General features: G+C 48.9%; 2 protein-coding genes across 4 annotated transcripts; one reads left to right on the forward strand and one right to left on the reverse strand.

Moving 5' to 3' along the window:
* Window positions 1-728: 728 nt before the first annotated feature.
* LOC136745295 (sorting nexin-11) lies at window positions 729-6474 on the reverse strand. 2 transcript variants are annotated; one of them, XM_066698826.1, is made up of 7 exons: window positions 5964-6474; window positions 5376-5430; window positions 4726-4812; window positions 3618-3718; window positions 3346-3444; window positions 2937-3161; window positions 729-2138 (listed from the first exon to the last, which is right to left on the reverse strand). In XM_066698826.1, exons 2-7 carry the CDS (start codon window positions 5394-5396, stop codon window positions 2030-2032), a joined length of 642 nt encoding a protein of 213 aa, XP_066554923.1. In that variant the 5' UTR covers window positions 5397-5430; window positions 5964-6474; the 3' UTR covers window positions 729-2029. The 2 variants fall into 2 exon arrangements, with proteins under 2 accessions (XP_066554923.1, XP_066554922.1); XM_066698825.1 differs by having other exon boundaries at window positions 5376-5488.
* LOC136745321 (chromobox protein homolog 1) lies at window positions 4701-15299 on the forward strand. Of its 2 annotated transcripts, none has more exons than XM_066698828.1 (6): window positions 4701-4834; window positions 9140-9242; window positions 10923-11094; window positions 11258-11438; window positions 13395-13489; window positions 13702-15299. In XM_066698828.1, the coding sequence occupies exons 2-6, from the start codon at window positions 9194-9196 to the stop codon at window positions 13844-13846; spliced, it is 642 nt and encodes a 213-aa protein (XP_066554925.1). In that variant the 5' UTR covers window positions 4701-4834; window positions 9140-9193; the 3' UTR covers window positions 13847-15299. The 2 variants fall into 2 exon arrangements, with proteins under 2 accessions (XP_066554925.1, XP_066554924.1); XM_066698827.1 differs by lacking the exon at window positions 4701-4834 and adding an exon at window positions 6494-6687.
* The last annotated feature ends 17 nt before the right edge of the window (window positions 15300-15316 follow it).

Consider the following 15316-nt stretch of genomic DNA (forward strand, 5'->3'; position numbering starts at 1 on the left):
ATCACCATATTTTACATTTGTTTTCTAATGTGATTTACCTCAGAGATCCTCTCTCTCGCTCTCCCTCCCCATCTACTCCTTTGCCGACACCTGCTGCCTGATTACAAGTCAAGGAATACTCCACAGAAAAGTTAATGTCCCTGTATCCGAGTCCCATGTAAAACCCCGAGGCTGAGCGCAACACCCGGCTGCACAGCCCTTGGATTGCAGAGGCAGTTCAGTTCAGGTGAGCTGCTAAAGAGGCTGAATCTCGTTTATTTTATTTTTGTATTATTATGATTGTTTTATGCCTCCTTCTCACCGCAGACTCCCTTTTTGCAGACTCCCATCAACACAGGCCAAGGTCTCCAGGCCTGCATACATTAATTAGCAGGCGGTCCCATTTCGTTAGTTATCTGCTGACTCATTTATTTTGTTTTGCTGTTTTTGGCTCAATAAGGAAAGCGCGGAGCACGACTGACACTGTGGGGGGAGCAATGCCAGAATCCAGAGGGGACGGGGGTGGAGTGAGGGCTCACCACTACCTTTGAGCATGTTTGGTCTGTGCATAACCTCTGCCGCGCTTCCACATTGGGAGAGACTCTTCTCAGTTCTTGTTAGACAGACATACATAGACAGACAGAGAAAAACTGTGCCCCAGTCTAAGGCTGTAAAGTGTGATGATTGGGCAGCGTTTCACTACCTTATTTTTTTTGTTTACTGCAAATAACAGGAACCACTTCAGTGAATCGGTGTGCGTAAGGCGAGTTTATGGACAAAACAAACTGTGACATCATCAATTTACAAGATCACAAACAAGATACCAACATCAATATAAATAATGCGAGTGCACCGGCGATGCTGACCTCGTGCAGAAGCCTGGGAGTGCTGTAGTGTCGCGGGCTGGCTCTCGCGGTGCCCGAGTGAGGCCTGCTGCCATGAACACTGACACGGCCACCTTCTCTCTCTGGTCCTCACACCCTGCGAGAGCCAACATTTTATTTCCACAATGGCATACAGGGGCTTTGAACCCTTCACACTGCGGTATAGACTCACTATTGTGGGAACAGTCCAACACAACCACCCTGTGGTAAAGTTCCCAGTGTTTCCCTGTGTGTCCTGAAGATTACCCAGGTAGCTAGCTATAGATTTCCTTTTCACTTTTTTCCCTCTTTATTTTTCTCCTTATTATCATCATCATTCTCGTTGTTTTAACTGCACGCTATCTGGATACTAAAGATGCTATTTTGCACTGGAGCTAAAACACATTAATAAACCTCCTGCTTAGTAAGAGCAACATCCACCTGTCTTTAGTCCCAACTGGAGACAATACAATTGAATAAATAATTTGAAGCAGTAAAGCACTAATCCCCCAGTAAGAAGCAATGCCAGTAGGAGGCAGTGCTGTAGTGAGTGCTGGGGCGGTGAGGGCAGGGCAGGGGGTGAGGCTGGCTGCACTCGAAGCTGGAGAGGAGCGTCTCATTAGAGGCCAGCGAGCGAGCCACTCAACTGTCACTTTCTGCACCCAAAATCAAAAGCTTCCATGCAGTGTTTCACTATACTGTCCGTTTCATGCCGATACCTTTATATATATATTTTTCTCTCTCTCTCTAATGCCGTTTAGATAAATGTGGCGACTGTTTCCAAGAGCCCTGTTTTCCCAGAGGTAGATAGGGCCCTTCTGTGGCTCCAGCGTTTCCCCCGTACCCCAGAGTCACGGGAGGCTTCGATTCCCTTCATATTCCTGCTGAGTGCTGTGTAGTCTAAATGTCAACCCAGAAGAACCTGTGAGCTGGCCACTGACACACAGGGGCGTTTGTTAGTTCATAGCATGTCCCCTCCCCCAACCAGAGGTCCAAATCTGCTGTAGAATTCAGGAAAAAATAGTGGCTTAGTCCTCCACCTTAAAGTTTTGTTTGTAGTTGTTGTTTTTATGGATGTGTGTGTGTGTATGGTGGGGGGGTAGTTGTTTAGTTTTTTTCTCTCTTCAAGTTCGACATTTATCATAGACGCGGCTGCTGTCATGTTCCGATGGCTGGCATGACGTCACTCAGTCCTTGCTTTCCGACGGGCTGTCAGATTCACTGTGGGTGTCGTTCTCTGGCCCTCCGACCTCGAAACGGCATTCACACTGGGCAAGAGGGAGCTGAGGGGTGGGGCTGGAGGGCAGAGAAATAAAAAGGTGAGTAGACTTGTTGTACTCTAATGTTAAAATCACCATGCTGTCAAACTTGTGTGTTCATACTGAAGATGCACTCCTGAAGTAACTGCATCCAGACAACAGGTTAGTTCCTCTGCAGGCACTGCTAATGTCTGGGACGCTCGGACAGACGCACAGTACTGGGGTGATCAAACCATTCCAGCTTTATTGATGAACGCAGACAGAGAGCACACAGGTGTCCTACGCCCCCCGCTCTCGCTGCGCTCCAGTCTGTCTGAGACACGTTGACACGGCATTGCTGTCTGCTGTTGGATGAGTGTATTTAACAAAATAATTTACAACCACTAATGTGCTCCCAGGGCCCTCCAACAGGGAACTGCCTCTGGGCTAATTGGGGAAATCGTGGATCTTTTGTCTTGTTCTTGCACAGCAGGCCTGTGTGGCTTTAATTGCACACTGTCCCTGACAAATTAAAGTAATTCAAAGAAAAAGAGTTGTGCGATGGTGCACACACACACACACACACACACACACACACACACGACGTGCAGATATAGAGGAGGAAGAGAGGAAAATAAAAACATAAATTAGAACTTAAAAGAAATCCATTAGATTACACACAAGCGCTAACTGAATGAAAAGACAGTGACGGGTCTTGTTGACTGCGTTCCACCGCGTGCTCAGAGGAAATGTTTTGCGGCCCTGTGTTGATCACGCTTTTGCCACAGCATCTTATTACTATTCATTTCCTGTCAGACCACTGTGACAGGAGGTAGGATAAACAGGTGAGCCGTACCTGTCTGCCGATTCGTAGGGCACGGGAACGAGGCTGGCCTCGGCGGTCCCGCCCTCCTCCTCCTGAGCCCAGCCCCGATTGGAGGAGGCGTAGCTGAGGATGGCGTCCGTCACGGAGTAGGGGGTGTGTCCCTGGACGCACTGCTCGATGTGGGCGGGGCGCAGCTGCGTCTGCAGGAACATGTGCAGCTGGCTGTCCGACAGGAACACCGTCATGTGCAGGAGCCTGTGTGGACAGACACACGTGGGACACGCACTAAGAACAGCGCACAGTAACACGCTGACACTCTGCACAGCAACACAATAGAGCTCTCTAGTCTAGTGGAGCTGTACTGAAAGGAGTTAAGCCCAGAATAAAAGGGCAATACAGCACGGTATGCTGCCAGAAGGGGAGGGGAGAGCGGACTGACTTGTCCAGGAACTGCTGCAGGCCCTGTCTGCGTCGCTCGATGAAGTCCTCATTGGCCAGCGAGAAGAAGGGGGTCTTGACTGGCAGCTCCGGCACCGGCCTGCACGCAGAGAGATGGGGGATAAGTAGATGGGTGAGGGGGAAAGAAAAGGATAGCAAGATGGAGAACCAGAATGAAGAGCGAGAGAAAGGGAGAAGGGGAGCAGAGTGTTGTGTCAGTTTGATGGTAACAGCGCCACGGTGCCGAGAGGGGTGGGGCGGGGCTGCACTCACACCAGGCCGGCGTTCTTCTGCAGCTGCTTCCTCAGCCACACGAACTCGCTGTAGCGCCGCCGCACACACGACGTCTTGGCAGTGAAGGCCTTGCTGTTAGTCTGAGGAAAAGCACAGACGGAGACAAGGAACTGAGTTACTCCCATGCGGAATCAATACCTCCCTCACTAAAGAGTGGGAAGTATACAGCTGTCTCGTGGGAGGGAGGGAACCTGTCCCTCTCTATTTGCCCAGGACAGAGCCGTGCTGGAAGCTGTGTCACAGCATCCCACTGAGATGTGGAACATCAGCCAGCTCTCCGGGTTGTCGCCCCGCTGCCTCTCCGCGAACAGAGAATGCCCATTTCCACAAGCTGGTCAGACGGACGGCCCTGGCACGTTCCCAAGACAGGCACTTTCATTTCCCCCTTTCTGATCCTTCTTTGCACAAAGCGCAGAGACAAACAGCCCCCGGGCCACACCAAGCCTGTTCTTGCAGCCGCCTCCTGTACCTGAGCAATGGAGTCCCTGCGCTTTGAGAATCAACTCACTGCGAGGAGTCCGCTAGCAGGGCGGTTCTAGAGGGCTTCCGGAGAGTCCGCAGGAGAGGACCGCCAGCCCAGGAACATTATGGTTCACCGCTGCTCGTGAAGAAGTAAGTTGTGGTGTTTTAGATAACTCTCACCCCCCTACCCCTTCAGCACTAATCTCTTTCCAGCTCCAGGCGTGGCGCTTGATTACAGCGCTCGGGGACAAACTCCCTCGCTTATCTGCACCTGCAGCTCAATTTAACTGCAGCACTTCCCCCCCACAAACACAAGGCCCTGTGTCAGTGTTTGAACTGTTTGAAGAACATGTGTCCCTAGCAGCAGCTCCCACAGGCAACTACCCCGGTGGCTTTACTACACTAATTCAATCGTCTATAAAAAAGAAAAAGAAAAAGAAAAGAGAAGTGACCTTGGGAAAGTTATGCGAAAGCTAGAAAAAAATAAAAAACACAGCAAGAGGATCACATTTTTTGTGTGTCATGGTTATATAGCCGCTGAGAGACCGTTTTGCAGTTCTGTCACTTCCCTCAGCAGTGCAGTGAGTGTACTTCGTGAAGGAACACGCCACTCATATATACCCACATGGAGGAATATTTTAAAGTCCACGTATGAGTTCCAGGACCCCTCACTCTGGACCCGTGGATCCTGAACCCTGACCGCGATGAACTCCTGCGTGGAGGGAGAGAATGGGGTGAGTGGGGGGGGCACCACTAGAGTACATTATCATTCATAGTCTGCTTTTTCTGCATCTTAATAATAATATTACTGGCAGCTGTAAATCACCATGGGTTAAGGGCATCTACTAAGAAATATAAAACTGTCCAGATGACTGAATAATAAATTATATTATGTAACTTGCTAGAAACCTTAATCCAAGGTTTTGCAATCACAAACATAAAATGTTCCTCAAATAACTATTTAAAGTATGAATATTGTCACTTCGAGGCATCACAATAAACGTGTTGCAATAAGTGTTGACCTTTTGATTCTGTAGGACTATGTTACAGTCATGTTGTTGTTCATGTCATGTGCTCAGTGCACTCCTTACAGGACATCTCCCTGGGCACAAGCATATGCATTCACACAACTGCCACAGTGCATCACAGGGGCTCTCCACACCAGAAAGAGGGAAGCGAGAGACACCAAACCTTTACAGAAAAGAGCAGCAATTACGACAATCACACCCAGACAAGGGGAATTAATAAACGCAGAACAAATGGGGGGTTTCTTACCTCTTCTTCCTGACTCCTCATCGTCCTAAGACAGGCGCGTCTTTCTCCCTGCCATCTGTCAAAGTAATCCAACACAATGCGTCTCCAGTGCTTTGACCACAAATATGTTGCGTCTGGGTAGACAGATATTTCATTTGTATTACCTACTCTCCTGAAATGTACTCTACACGTCAAGCATATGGTGATAGCATTTCCATTGAATTACTACTACTACTAAATGAACAATCATTTTAAAATTGTGTACTATTTATATATAAAACTATATTGTGTGTGATGCTAGAGCAGTTTTCACACCATGACACTTTGTTTACAGTGTAGGCATTTTCACGCTGGCCACGGATATAACTCACTTATTAAATTAAGGCAAAAGACGTCTAGCCTGGGGAAGCAGACACAGAAATGAAAACAAACGTTGTTATTGTGGTTGATGACAACAATAATAATTAGTATTATGATTTTGTATTCATTGGTAGACTTAGGCTGCAAGATTATAATGCAAATGAATGTACAAAATCGTAAAAACATCAACATTACAAGTCATTCACGGTGACTCTGACTGTGGGCTGATGCAGAGTAATAAACACTCACCTCCCTGTGCGCTCCCAGGTCAGCACAGTAGAAAAGTATGGATGCTTACTGAGGTTTTGTTGTTTTAAAGTAATGTTAAACCGGGTGTTTTAGTGCAGCCCGTCCGTTACCTCCCTCGGTCTGCCAAACTTCAGCTCGGCGAGCACTTCTGGGCTCTTTCCACTGGGAAGTCCGATCTCATTTCCGCATGTGGAAGAGTGAGGCCTGCTGGGTGTTGGAGTTTATCGTGTGTTGTTTTAGCATTTTGTCTTATTGTAGTTTCTATGTATTCATTCTTTTTATTATTTTAGTAGTAGTAGTGCTACCCATGTAGCATAAAGTATAAATCATTACAATCAAAAATAAATATGCGTTGTTTGTTTTATGTTGGTGGAAACAGCGTCTGGACACCGATTTATCTCTACGTAAATCCCAGCCGTAATAATAATACAATCGAAGAGAATACATTTCCCGGCAACCTTCGCGGGACGCCGCGGTGGTGCGCTTGCGCAGTGCGCAGTTCGGGCTAGCGGGCTGCCGAGGCGCTGGGTGCCTTTTGTCTGGAGAGCAGAGTGAGAGAAACGCGGCGACGGGAAGAGACCCAGCGCGAATTGAGCCACGCATTCAAAAATACCCACTAACACAAACTCCCAGCGCTCAAGCACAGGACGGGGGCTCTGTTACACCGCGGCAACTTTTATCTGCTGTTCTCCGGGCCGCGCGGTTTCTTTTCTTTTTCGGAAAGGTAAGTTTCCTTTTCTGCTCCTGCGGTAGTTGAAGACGAGGCGCACAGGCGCGTTTTCCGCAGGTAGCGGCTGTGCAGGATGTGCTGCTGCTGCACGCCGTGCGGGTTCCGCTGCTGTGATTGACCATCGGCTCCGTGCATCCTCTGCCTCTGTCGTGTTGTTATTCTGCCAGCGCCGTGTTGTGTGGTCGGGAGCAACATGGAGGGAGGGAGGGAGGGAGGGAGGCGGGCAGACAGGAGAGAGACTGAATCAAAGCGAGCCAGCGCCGGGACCTGGCGAAATGCACTCACTCACTCACTCACTCACTCACTCACACACGCATGCATGCATGCATGACATTGCAGCGCTACATTTACTCTAACAATAGCGGGTCGTGGTAGGCTGTTGCATACGCCGCTGTCAGCAAGATCTCGTTCAAAAAATGTGTGTGTTGGGGGGGGCGGGGATATTACTAGAATTTACTCGATGTTTTTCAGTTCGATTCAGTCAGAACATGATGCTGATGCTGATGCTGCTGCTGATGATGCTCTTCCAGGCGCTGATGCACACATGCAGGCGTGTGTGTGTATTAACGGTGTTGTGTTGTAAGTTGGTGCGTTTTGAACACGTCCGCGATCTGGCCAGCCTGCAGCTTTATTTGTAGCTGCCGGGCAGGCGGGGGTTAAACCCGCTTGACTGGGAGTCTGTAGTCACCGGCCACATCACCGAGCAGGCGTGCATGGAGGAGCACTGTTTATGAATTAATGTCTCTGCGGTCAGACGTGCTCGCCATCATGGGTGTTGATTGAATGGCGAGTTGTGTTGAGCTGGTGTGTTTCCTGTGATCGCTGCCTTATTAATAACACGCTTTGCTGCTGTTGCATGATGTGGTGTTAAGAGAGGAGGGAGGGCAGTCTTGTTCACTTGCAGATTTCGTGCATCGTAGTCTATAGAGGGAACTGCATGCTGCTTTTACTAAGAGAGAATAATGTGAAGAATTGTTTCAATACATTTAACCCGTTAATACTTTGCATAAAGAGGTCTGCCTTTAAAATAATGCATCATTTTAAAATACTCTGGTTGAGAAACGTGTTATTGGGATGTTTTCGGGTTTATCGTGGAGGCTGTAGTTTCAGTCCTGTAATGCGGTGCTATTGTTGTACTGCGTTGTTGTCGAGAATTGACACATTGTTGCCATTCAGACCTGAGGCAGATGCATCACAAGAGTGCGTATTTCTTCAGTTTCAAATGTGACATTTTTGAATGAGCTCCGTGCATCACACAAGTGAAGTCGGGTGTCAGTCAGGATGCTTGATTTGAGCTGGACGTGATTAAAGCATTAAACACACAGTTGCTTTTCTGTCAGTTGCAGCGCTGGGGCGACGCGGTCCCCTGTGCCGTCGTGTGCGCAGGGCGGCCCGGGCTCAGGGGGCAGTGTAGCCCGGGAGAGAGACCTGTTTACCTCCCCTCTCCTCACACGGCCCCAGTCCGCTGAACCATCGGCCATTGCTGCGAGAATTAACCTTGTGGGTTCCGTCATGACAATAAACAAAATGATAAATATGTTGAATAGATTGCTCACTGCTGTGATTGGAATGATCTTAATGAGTGTAATAATAATCATAAGGAAGCATAACAGTATTAGTACTCAGCAGCCCCAGTGTCAGAGCTGTTCAGAGGACATGCCCCCTGTACCCCACAGAGCAGGAAGCAGAATGACCCCAGTGGCTGCCAGTGACGCACCTCCTGCACAGCATTGTTGTTGTTTTTGCTGTTTTTAAGCCTGCAGGGGCCCTGGAGCTAAACTGACTGATCTGCATTGAGTGTGAAACTGAATACAAACCAACAAAGTTACACACATAGTGGGGAAAAGAGGCTAGACTGTATTCTCCAGCTGCTACTACTGCTTTGATGTCCTCTAAAGGAATCGGTGTGTCGAAAGACAGCCAAGGGATACGGCATGCCTGCTGATACAGTGAGCGAGGGTTTAACACACTCCTACCACGCAGTGTCTAACACTCCTTAACACACTGCCCATTCAGAGTCGTTCTTTAATGCACATGGGCTAGTCCCGCTCCAGGCCCCGTGTGCGAACCGGCAGGATTGTCCGGCCTGCACGGGGGAAAACGTTCAGACTGCTCTTGCACAGCAGCTGCCTTCAACATGGGCTGCAGCCCTCCGCCGGTACAGCAGTCTGTACAGGTGATCCAGGAGAGCACGGCATGTGATATCACACTAACCATGTGTGCGTGTGCAAGGGTAAACTCTGGGTCTAACCTCGTGCAGTCCAGGTTCGGTGTGCGTGCCACAGACTCTGACACTGGTCTGCTAATGGGTCCACCTACTGTGCAGTGGAGAGCTGTACCTGCTTTGCCCTGTGATGCCATGTGTTTCAAGTTCTTCCTTTAACCCCTGTGATTTCTTTCCCCCTGCCACGTGATTCATGACCCACTGAACTTTCACCCTGTTTAGCTCTGTTGACGTTGAAAAGGACCGCGCTCGTTCGAGTGCCTCCTCCCGACGAGCATGAGTCAGCCTTCAGAGCCCAGTTACGATGCTCCCACTATTAAAGCAGGTCACAGAAACGTTTCTTCTATGCACACTCTACAATGCACTGCTTTTTGTCTGCTGAATGTTGTTGGGTGTCAGTGGGGGCATGAGTGTGTGTGGCGGGGGGGTTTGATGAAGGTTACAGAAAACTGCTTGGAAAGGGGAGCAGCTGAGTTTTACCTGGCAAAGCACTGCTCTTATGCACATCCTATTCATGTCTATCTTTATTTAGATTTGTGCCCATGTTTTTTTATGATAGACGTAGGCATTATACATGTGTTTGTGAGTTTTGCGGTGTGTGTATTTGTCATGCATTGATTTGTTTTATTTATTCATATTTTTTTCCCTTGCAAGTGGCAGACCAAGATGCCTCATGAATTCCTGCTGTGCTTTTAGACATTTTACTTGTGAAGGTCCCTGAGAAAAGCCTATTTTGGGCAGCCCCCTGACTGTGTGTCAGGGTGTCAGTAGGTGACAGAGGGTGTCTTTATTAGTCACAGCCATTGGTTTGCTTTAAAAAGCCCCTGGCAAAGTGCAGGGGAAAACCAGGCACAGAGTTGTCTGCAGTGTGCAGTCACTTTGGGGCACTTGGAGGGGGCTACCCACAGTGCTTCACTTCAGACTAGACTACAGAAGTACAGAGAGAGTGTGTGCGTGTTTCATATGCGATCTGAAGCAGCTTGATTAGTGTATGTACTCACTTATTCTGTGTTTTGAATTGGCATCGCACCCGTTCCAGATTGTACTGGAAGCGTCAGGTCTCAGACCACAGCTTCCTGTGCAGCCTGGCATGTAGTCCTCCTGCACTGCACTGTCAGGGTGCTGATTTCAATAGGACCCGGGGGTGGGTGGGGGTCACATTTTGCAAGTTGGAAAGATTCCATAGTGCATGTTGACGTGTTAAATCTTGCATTGTATTTGCTGTGCTTAGTATGCTGTACCCATACAAGTCTGTCCTGCACTTTACTATCAACATGATATGTTTCTTTCAGTTTTTGTTTTTTCTTTTCTTAACCCATGAATTTAAAAAAAAAAAAGAAAGAGATGCACAAAGACTTGGTGTCACACACAGGCCTCGGGTTACCCTTCCCTTGCCGGGCCCCTTTCCACTGCTTCGCTGCTGCACGGCTGAATCGCAAACACACACACACACACGCACGCACGCACGCACGCGCGCTCAAAGACAAAAATACAAAAACACGATTCATTAGTATTTTAAAGATCATTTTATTTTGTGTCTGTCTATGCTAATGCAGTACAAGGTACCAGGCTTCAAAAGCACCAGCATGTGCCCGTGAAGTGCAGGCATAGGAGCCCACGGCCGTCGAAGTTAAAGCTACGGCTACAGCAAGTTCCTACAGCTACAGTTAGGCTGCAGAATAACAGTGACAAGAAACGTGATGCACACAGCGACATTAAGGGACTGCTGTGTTTGCTGTCACTGCAGCTTGTATCAGGCTGGAGTGAGGCAGCTCAGTCCATCAAACTGGCCCAGGAATACACAGCCACTTATATATAGCCTAGTGTTACACTCGCCTGTTTCCCTGCTTGTGTGTGTGTGTGTGTGTAGGCAGCCCATCCCCACACCTCAGCCCTCTCTGTGGATCATCCAGTAGCCTCCCCCCTTAAGCTCCCTCGTTCCACTTGTCCGGCCCGTGGGCCCCCTGATAACGCTGTGCTGTCCCCCCACCCCCAACCCCCACAGCCCCACAGACCGAATCCAAGCTGGCGTCCACAGCGGGGAAGAAGCAGAACAAGAAGAAGGTGGAGGAGCTGCTGGAGGAGGAGGAGGAGGAGTATGTGGTAGAGAAGGTGCTGGACCGGCGGGTGGTCAAGGGGAAGGTGGAGTACCTGCTGAAGTGGAAGGGCTTCTCTGAGTGAGTGCAGACATCTGACCTCTGTCTCTGCTGACCACTGTGTCCACTCACACTGAACATACACACTGACCCTGACCCACTGAACATGTTTGAATTAAGCTGTTAACGTCTGCTATCAAAGTAATAATAATAATAATAATAATAATAATAATCTGTGCGTCAGCGAGGACAATACCTGGGAGCCAGAGGAGAACCTGGACTGCCCAGACCTGATCGCCGAGTTCCTGCAGTCCCAGAAAACTGCACACGAGACGGAGAAGGCCGAGTCGGGCGGCAAGAGGAAGGGGGAGTCTGACAGCGAGGCAGCCGGGGAGGAGAGCCGGCAGAAGAAGAGGAAAGAAGAGGTGAGGGAGAGGAGGACTGTCCTACCCCAGTGTAACTGTTACTCTGTGTCGGTCATGCGTGGGTCGGGTAAATACACATTCATAACATTGTTTTTCTTTCATTAACAACCACGTAGCCTGCTGTTTACGAGTGCGTAACCCCTACAGTAGAGCATTATTGTGGCATGCAGAGACCAACAATACGGACAAAACCAAACAATGGCTTACACTCTCCGTGCAGGAGCGTGCGCCAGAGCAGAGGAATGTGCCGACGATTCATTTGGCCCAGTCGACCCAAAAAATACACCAAAATAACGCTCACCCCAACCAGGCCAGCCGGTTTGTAGAACAATACATACAGTCCTGCACAGCCTTTCTAGACATGTGATGAACTGTAAAACACTGAGATTGAGTCAGAGGAGTTTGTTTCCTGCTTTGACTGCATTCAAACAATGTCATATTTCCACTGCCTTGCGGACAGGGAATGAGACTCGTTTCTGTGTAGCGGGCAGTGAAGAGGGTGTAAAATTCTCAGCGTTTGTTGGAGGCCTTGAGAAACACATACACTCACCTAAAGGATTATTAGGAACACCTGTTCAATTTCTCATTAATGCAATTATCTAACCAACCAATCACATGGCAGTTGCTTCAATGCATTTAGGGGTGTGGTCCTGGTCAAGACAATCTCCTGAACTCCAAACTGAATGTCTGAATGGGAAAGAAAGGTGATTTAAGCAATTTTGAGCGTGGCATGGTTGTTGGTGCCAGGCGGGCCGGTCTGAGTATTTCACAATCTGCTCAGTTACTGGGATTTTCACGCACAACCATTTCTAGGGTTTACAAAGAATGGTGTGAAAAGGGAAAAACATCCAGTATGCGGCAGTCCTGTGGGCGAAAATGCCTTGTTGATGCTAGAGGTCAGAGGAGAATGGGACGACTGATTCAAGCTCATAGAAGAGCAACTTTGACTGAAATAACCACTCGTTACAACCGAGGTACGCAGCAAAGCATTTGTGAAGCCACAACACGTACAACCTTGAGGCAGATGGGCTACAACAGCAGAAGACCCCACCGGGTACCACTCATCTCCACTACAAATAGGAAAAAGAGGCTACAATTTGCATAAGCTCACCAAAATTGGACAGTTGAAGACTGGAAAAAAGTCTCGATTTCTGTTGAGACATTCAGATGGTAGAGTCAGAATTTGGCGTAAACAGAATGAGAACATGGATCCATCATGCCTTGTTACCACTGTGCAGGCTGGTGGTGGTGGTGTAATGGTGTGGGGGATGTTTTCTTGGCACACTTTAGGCCCCTTAGTGCCAATTGGGCATCGTTTAAATGCCACGGCCTACCTGAGCATTGTTTCTGACCATGTCCATCCCTTTATGACCACCATGTACCCATCCTCTGATGGCTACTTCCAGCAGGATAATGCACCATGTCACAAAGGTCGAATCATTTCAAATTGGTTTCTTGAACATGACAATGAGTTCACTGTACTAAACTGGCCCCCACAGTCACCAGATCTCAACCCAATAGAGCATCTTTGGGATGTGGTGGAACGGGAGCTTCGTGCCCTGGATGTGCATCCCACAAATCTCCATCAACTGCAAGATGCTATCCTATCAATATGGGCCAACATTTCTAAAGAATGCTTTCAGCACCTTGTTGAATCAATGCCACGTAGAATTAAGGCAGTTCTGAAGGCGAAAGGGGGTCAAACACAGTATTAGTATGGTGTTCCTAATAATCCTTTAGGTGAGTGTACGTTGATTTATTGAACAGGGACGTGTGTTGAGCAGCGATTCCATGTGGAGGAGTCTGTTAACAACGCAGTCTCACTGTGTAGCAGTACGTTTACAACCCAGTCAGGTTCATTCCTTGAAACCATCATTTCCAGTAAGATGGTACTACGTGCATTCTGGATTCGACTATATATTGAATAGGTGTATTTTTATTCTCTCTCTCTCTCAGTCAGAGAAACCCAGAGGCTTTGCCCGAGGCCTGGAGCCTGAGAGGATCATCGGAGCGACCGACTCCAGTGGGGAGCTGATGTTTCTGATGAAGTGGTGTGTGGAGCCGGCCGACGCCTCCTTCCCCTGAGCCCCACCGCCAACACTGTACAGCTCTCACAGCCCTCTCGCACCCATCGCATTGCACTCGCACACCCCTATACCCAGTGCGCAAGTCACAATGTGAGGTTCTGTTGCTGGTTTTTGTCTGTTGCCCTTGGGCGCTTGTCACTGAAGTGTCCTCTCTCTCTTCCTCCCCCTCCCTGCAGGAAAAATTCAGACGAGGCAGACCTGGTCCCGGCGAAGGAGGCGAACGAGAAGTGCCCCCAGGTGGTGATCTCCTTCTACGAGGAGCGGCTGACGTGGCACTCGTACCCGTCTGAGGAGGAGGACAAGAAAGAGGACAAGAACTAGCCCGGCGGGACAGGGGAGGAGAGACGCCTTTTGTTTTAATTTTTTTGTTTTTTCGCTGCTGTCGTCTTGCGTTTTTTTTACAAAACTGGACTGAGGAGAAGGAGGTGGTCTCTCTCGCACCCTTCCTCCCCCTCTCCCTCCCCCTCTCTGTCTCGCTGACCAGTTGAGGAGTGGGAGCATGTGAGGGGAGGGAGGGGGCAGGGATGGGTTCTGGGTGATCCTTGGCAGGACTGGCAGCCAGCAAGACACTTGGAAGCAAAGACTTTTATTCTCCTGCCCCCCCCCCCCCCCCCGAAACCCTTCTCCTTGAGACAGAGAGGAGCAGAAAAACTTTGATCAGATACCCAACCTGGAGAGAAAAAGAAACAAGGAAAAGAAAGCAGTATGCCCTTTTCTGCGCTGGCCAGCCTGTGTGCGGCAGTCTCCCACTGGCGTATTTATATAGAAGCGTACGTGTCTACAGCCAACGACTGAAGTGAACCCAAGCTGGGAGGAGAGGGTCCAGGGTGCTGGTCGGCAGTGCGGCCGCCTGGGGACGTTATCAAAAATGAAAGTCAGAAGTCCAGCAGCCGCTTACGTAGCAGGGGTGGGAGAGTGGGGGGAAGCAGCCGCGAATATCGAGCACATTAGGTATGCATTTGTTCATGCAAACTGATGTACAGTTCTCACTCCACTGGCCTGGTTATTGCTCAACATTATTATATACTGTGTATATATATATATATTAATATATATAGAGATTAAAATGAAATAGAAATGTTAAAATAAGAGCGGATACAAAAATTCTGCAGAAGCCTAGGACCTTGTGAGTAAGAGTCCTTCGAGCAGTGCGCAGACGCTCGAGTGGCACCGCCCGGGGGCCGCGCTCTAGAACAGGTATCTGGATCCTCGGCCGGCCTGGTGTCTGTCCAGAAGAGGACCGGAAGTGCTGCGAGTGTGGTTTTATTGTTATTCGGAGGGTTTTTGAAGCGTGAAGCCGGGAGGATGAGTTGTGCAGCAGGGCAGTGGGGAGTGTATGTGTTTTGTTTCGGGGGGGGATGTGAGATGTGAAGCAGCTCCCGCCTCCCTGTCCTGCTGTCGCCCACAGCACGCCAGCTCCACCGTCCTGCCCCGGCGTGCCAAGCCACCGGAAAAGTGGATACTGCGTTTTACTTTTCTTATGTATGTTTTTACGTTTTCTCTCGTTTAAATTACAACCTGAGATCAAGTTCATCCGATTTTAAGATAAACGTTTTTATTTGGGGAAGGGGGGGTGGTGGGAGGGTTTCATTCGTACTTTAATGGAAGACAAGACAACAAAACTAGTTCTTTGTATATTTGTAATCTGGGGTTTCAGGAGTCTGGGGCAGGGGAGGGGCATGGAGGTGGGGAAAGAGACATTTAAAGACTAACCTTTTATCCTGAAAAAACAATCCTTTTTTATAAAGAGAATAAAAAAATAATTTCATGTCAAGAGTGGTTTGTGTAATT

The sequence above is a fragment of the Amia ocellicauda genome, chromosome 3, assembly GCF_036373705.1.
Source record: "Amia ocellicauda isolate fAmiCal2 chromosome 3, fAmiCal2.hap1, whole genome shotgun sequence".
Taxonomy (NCBI): Eukaryota; Metazoa; Chordata; class Actinopteri; order Amiiformes; family Amiidae; genus Amia; species Amia ocellicauda.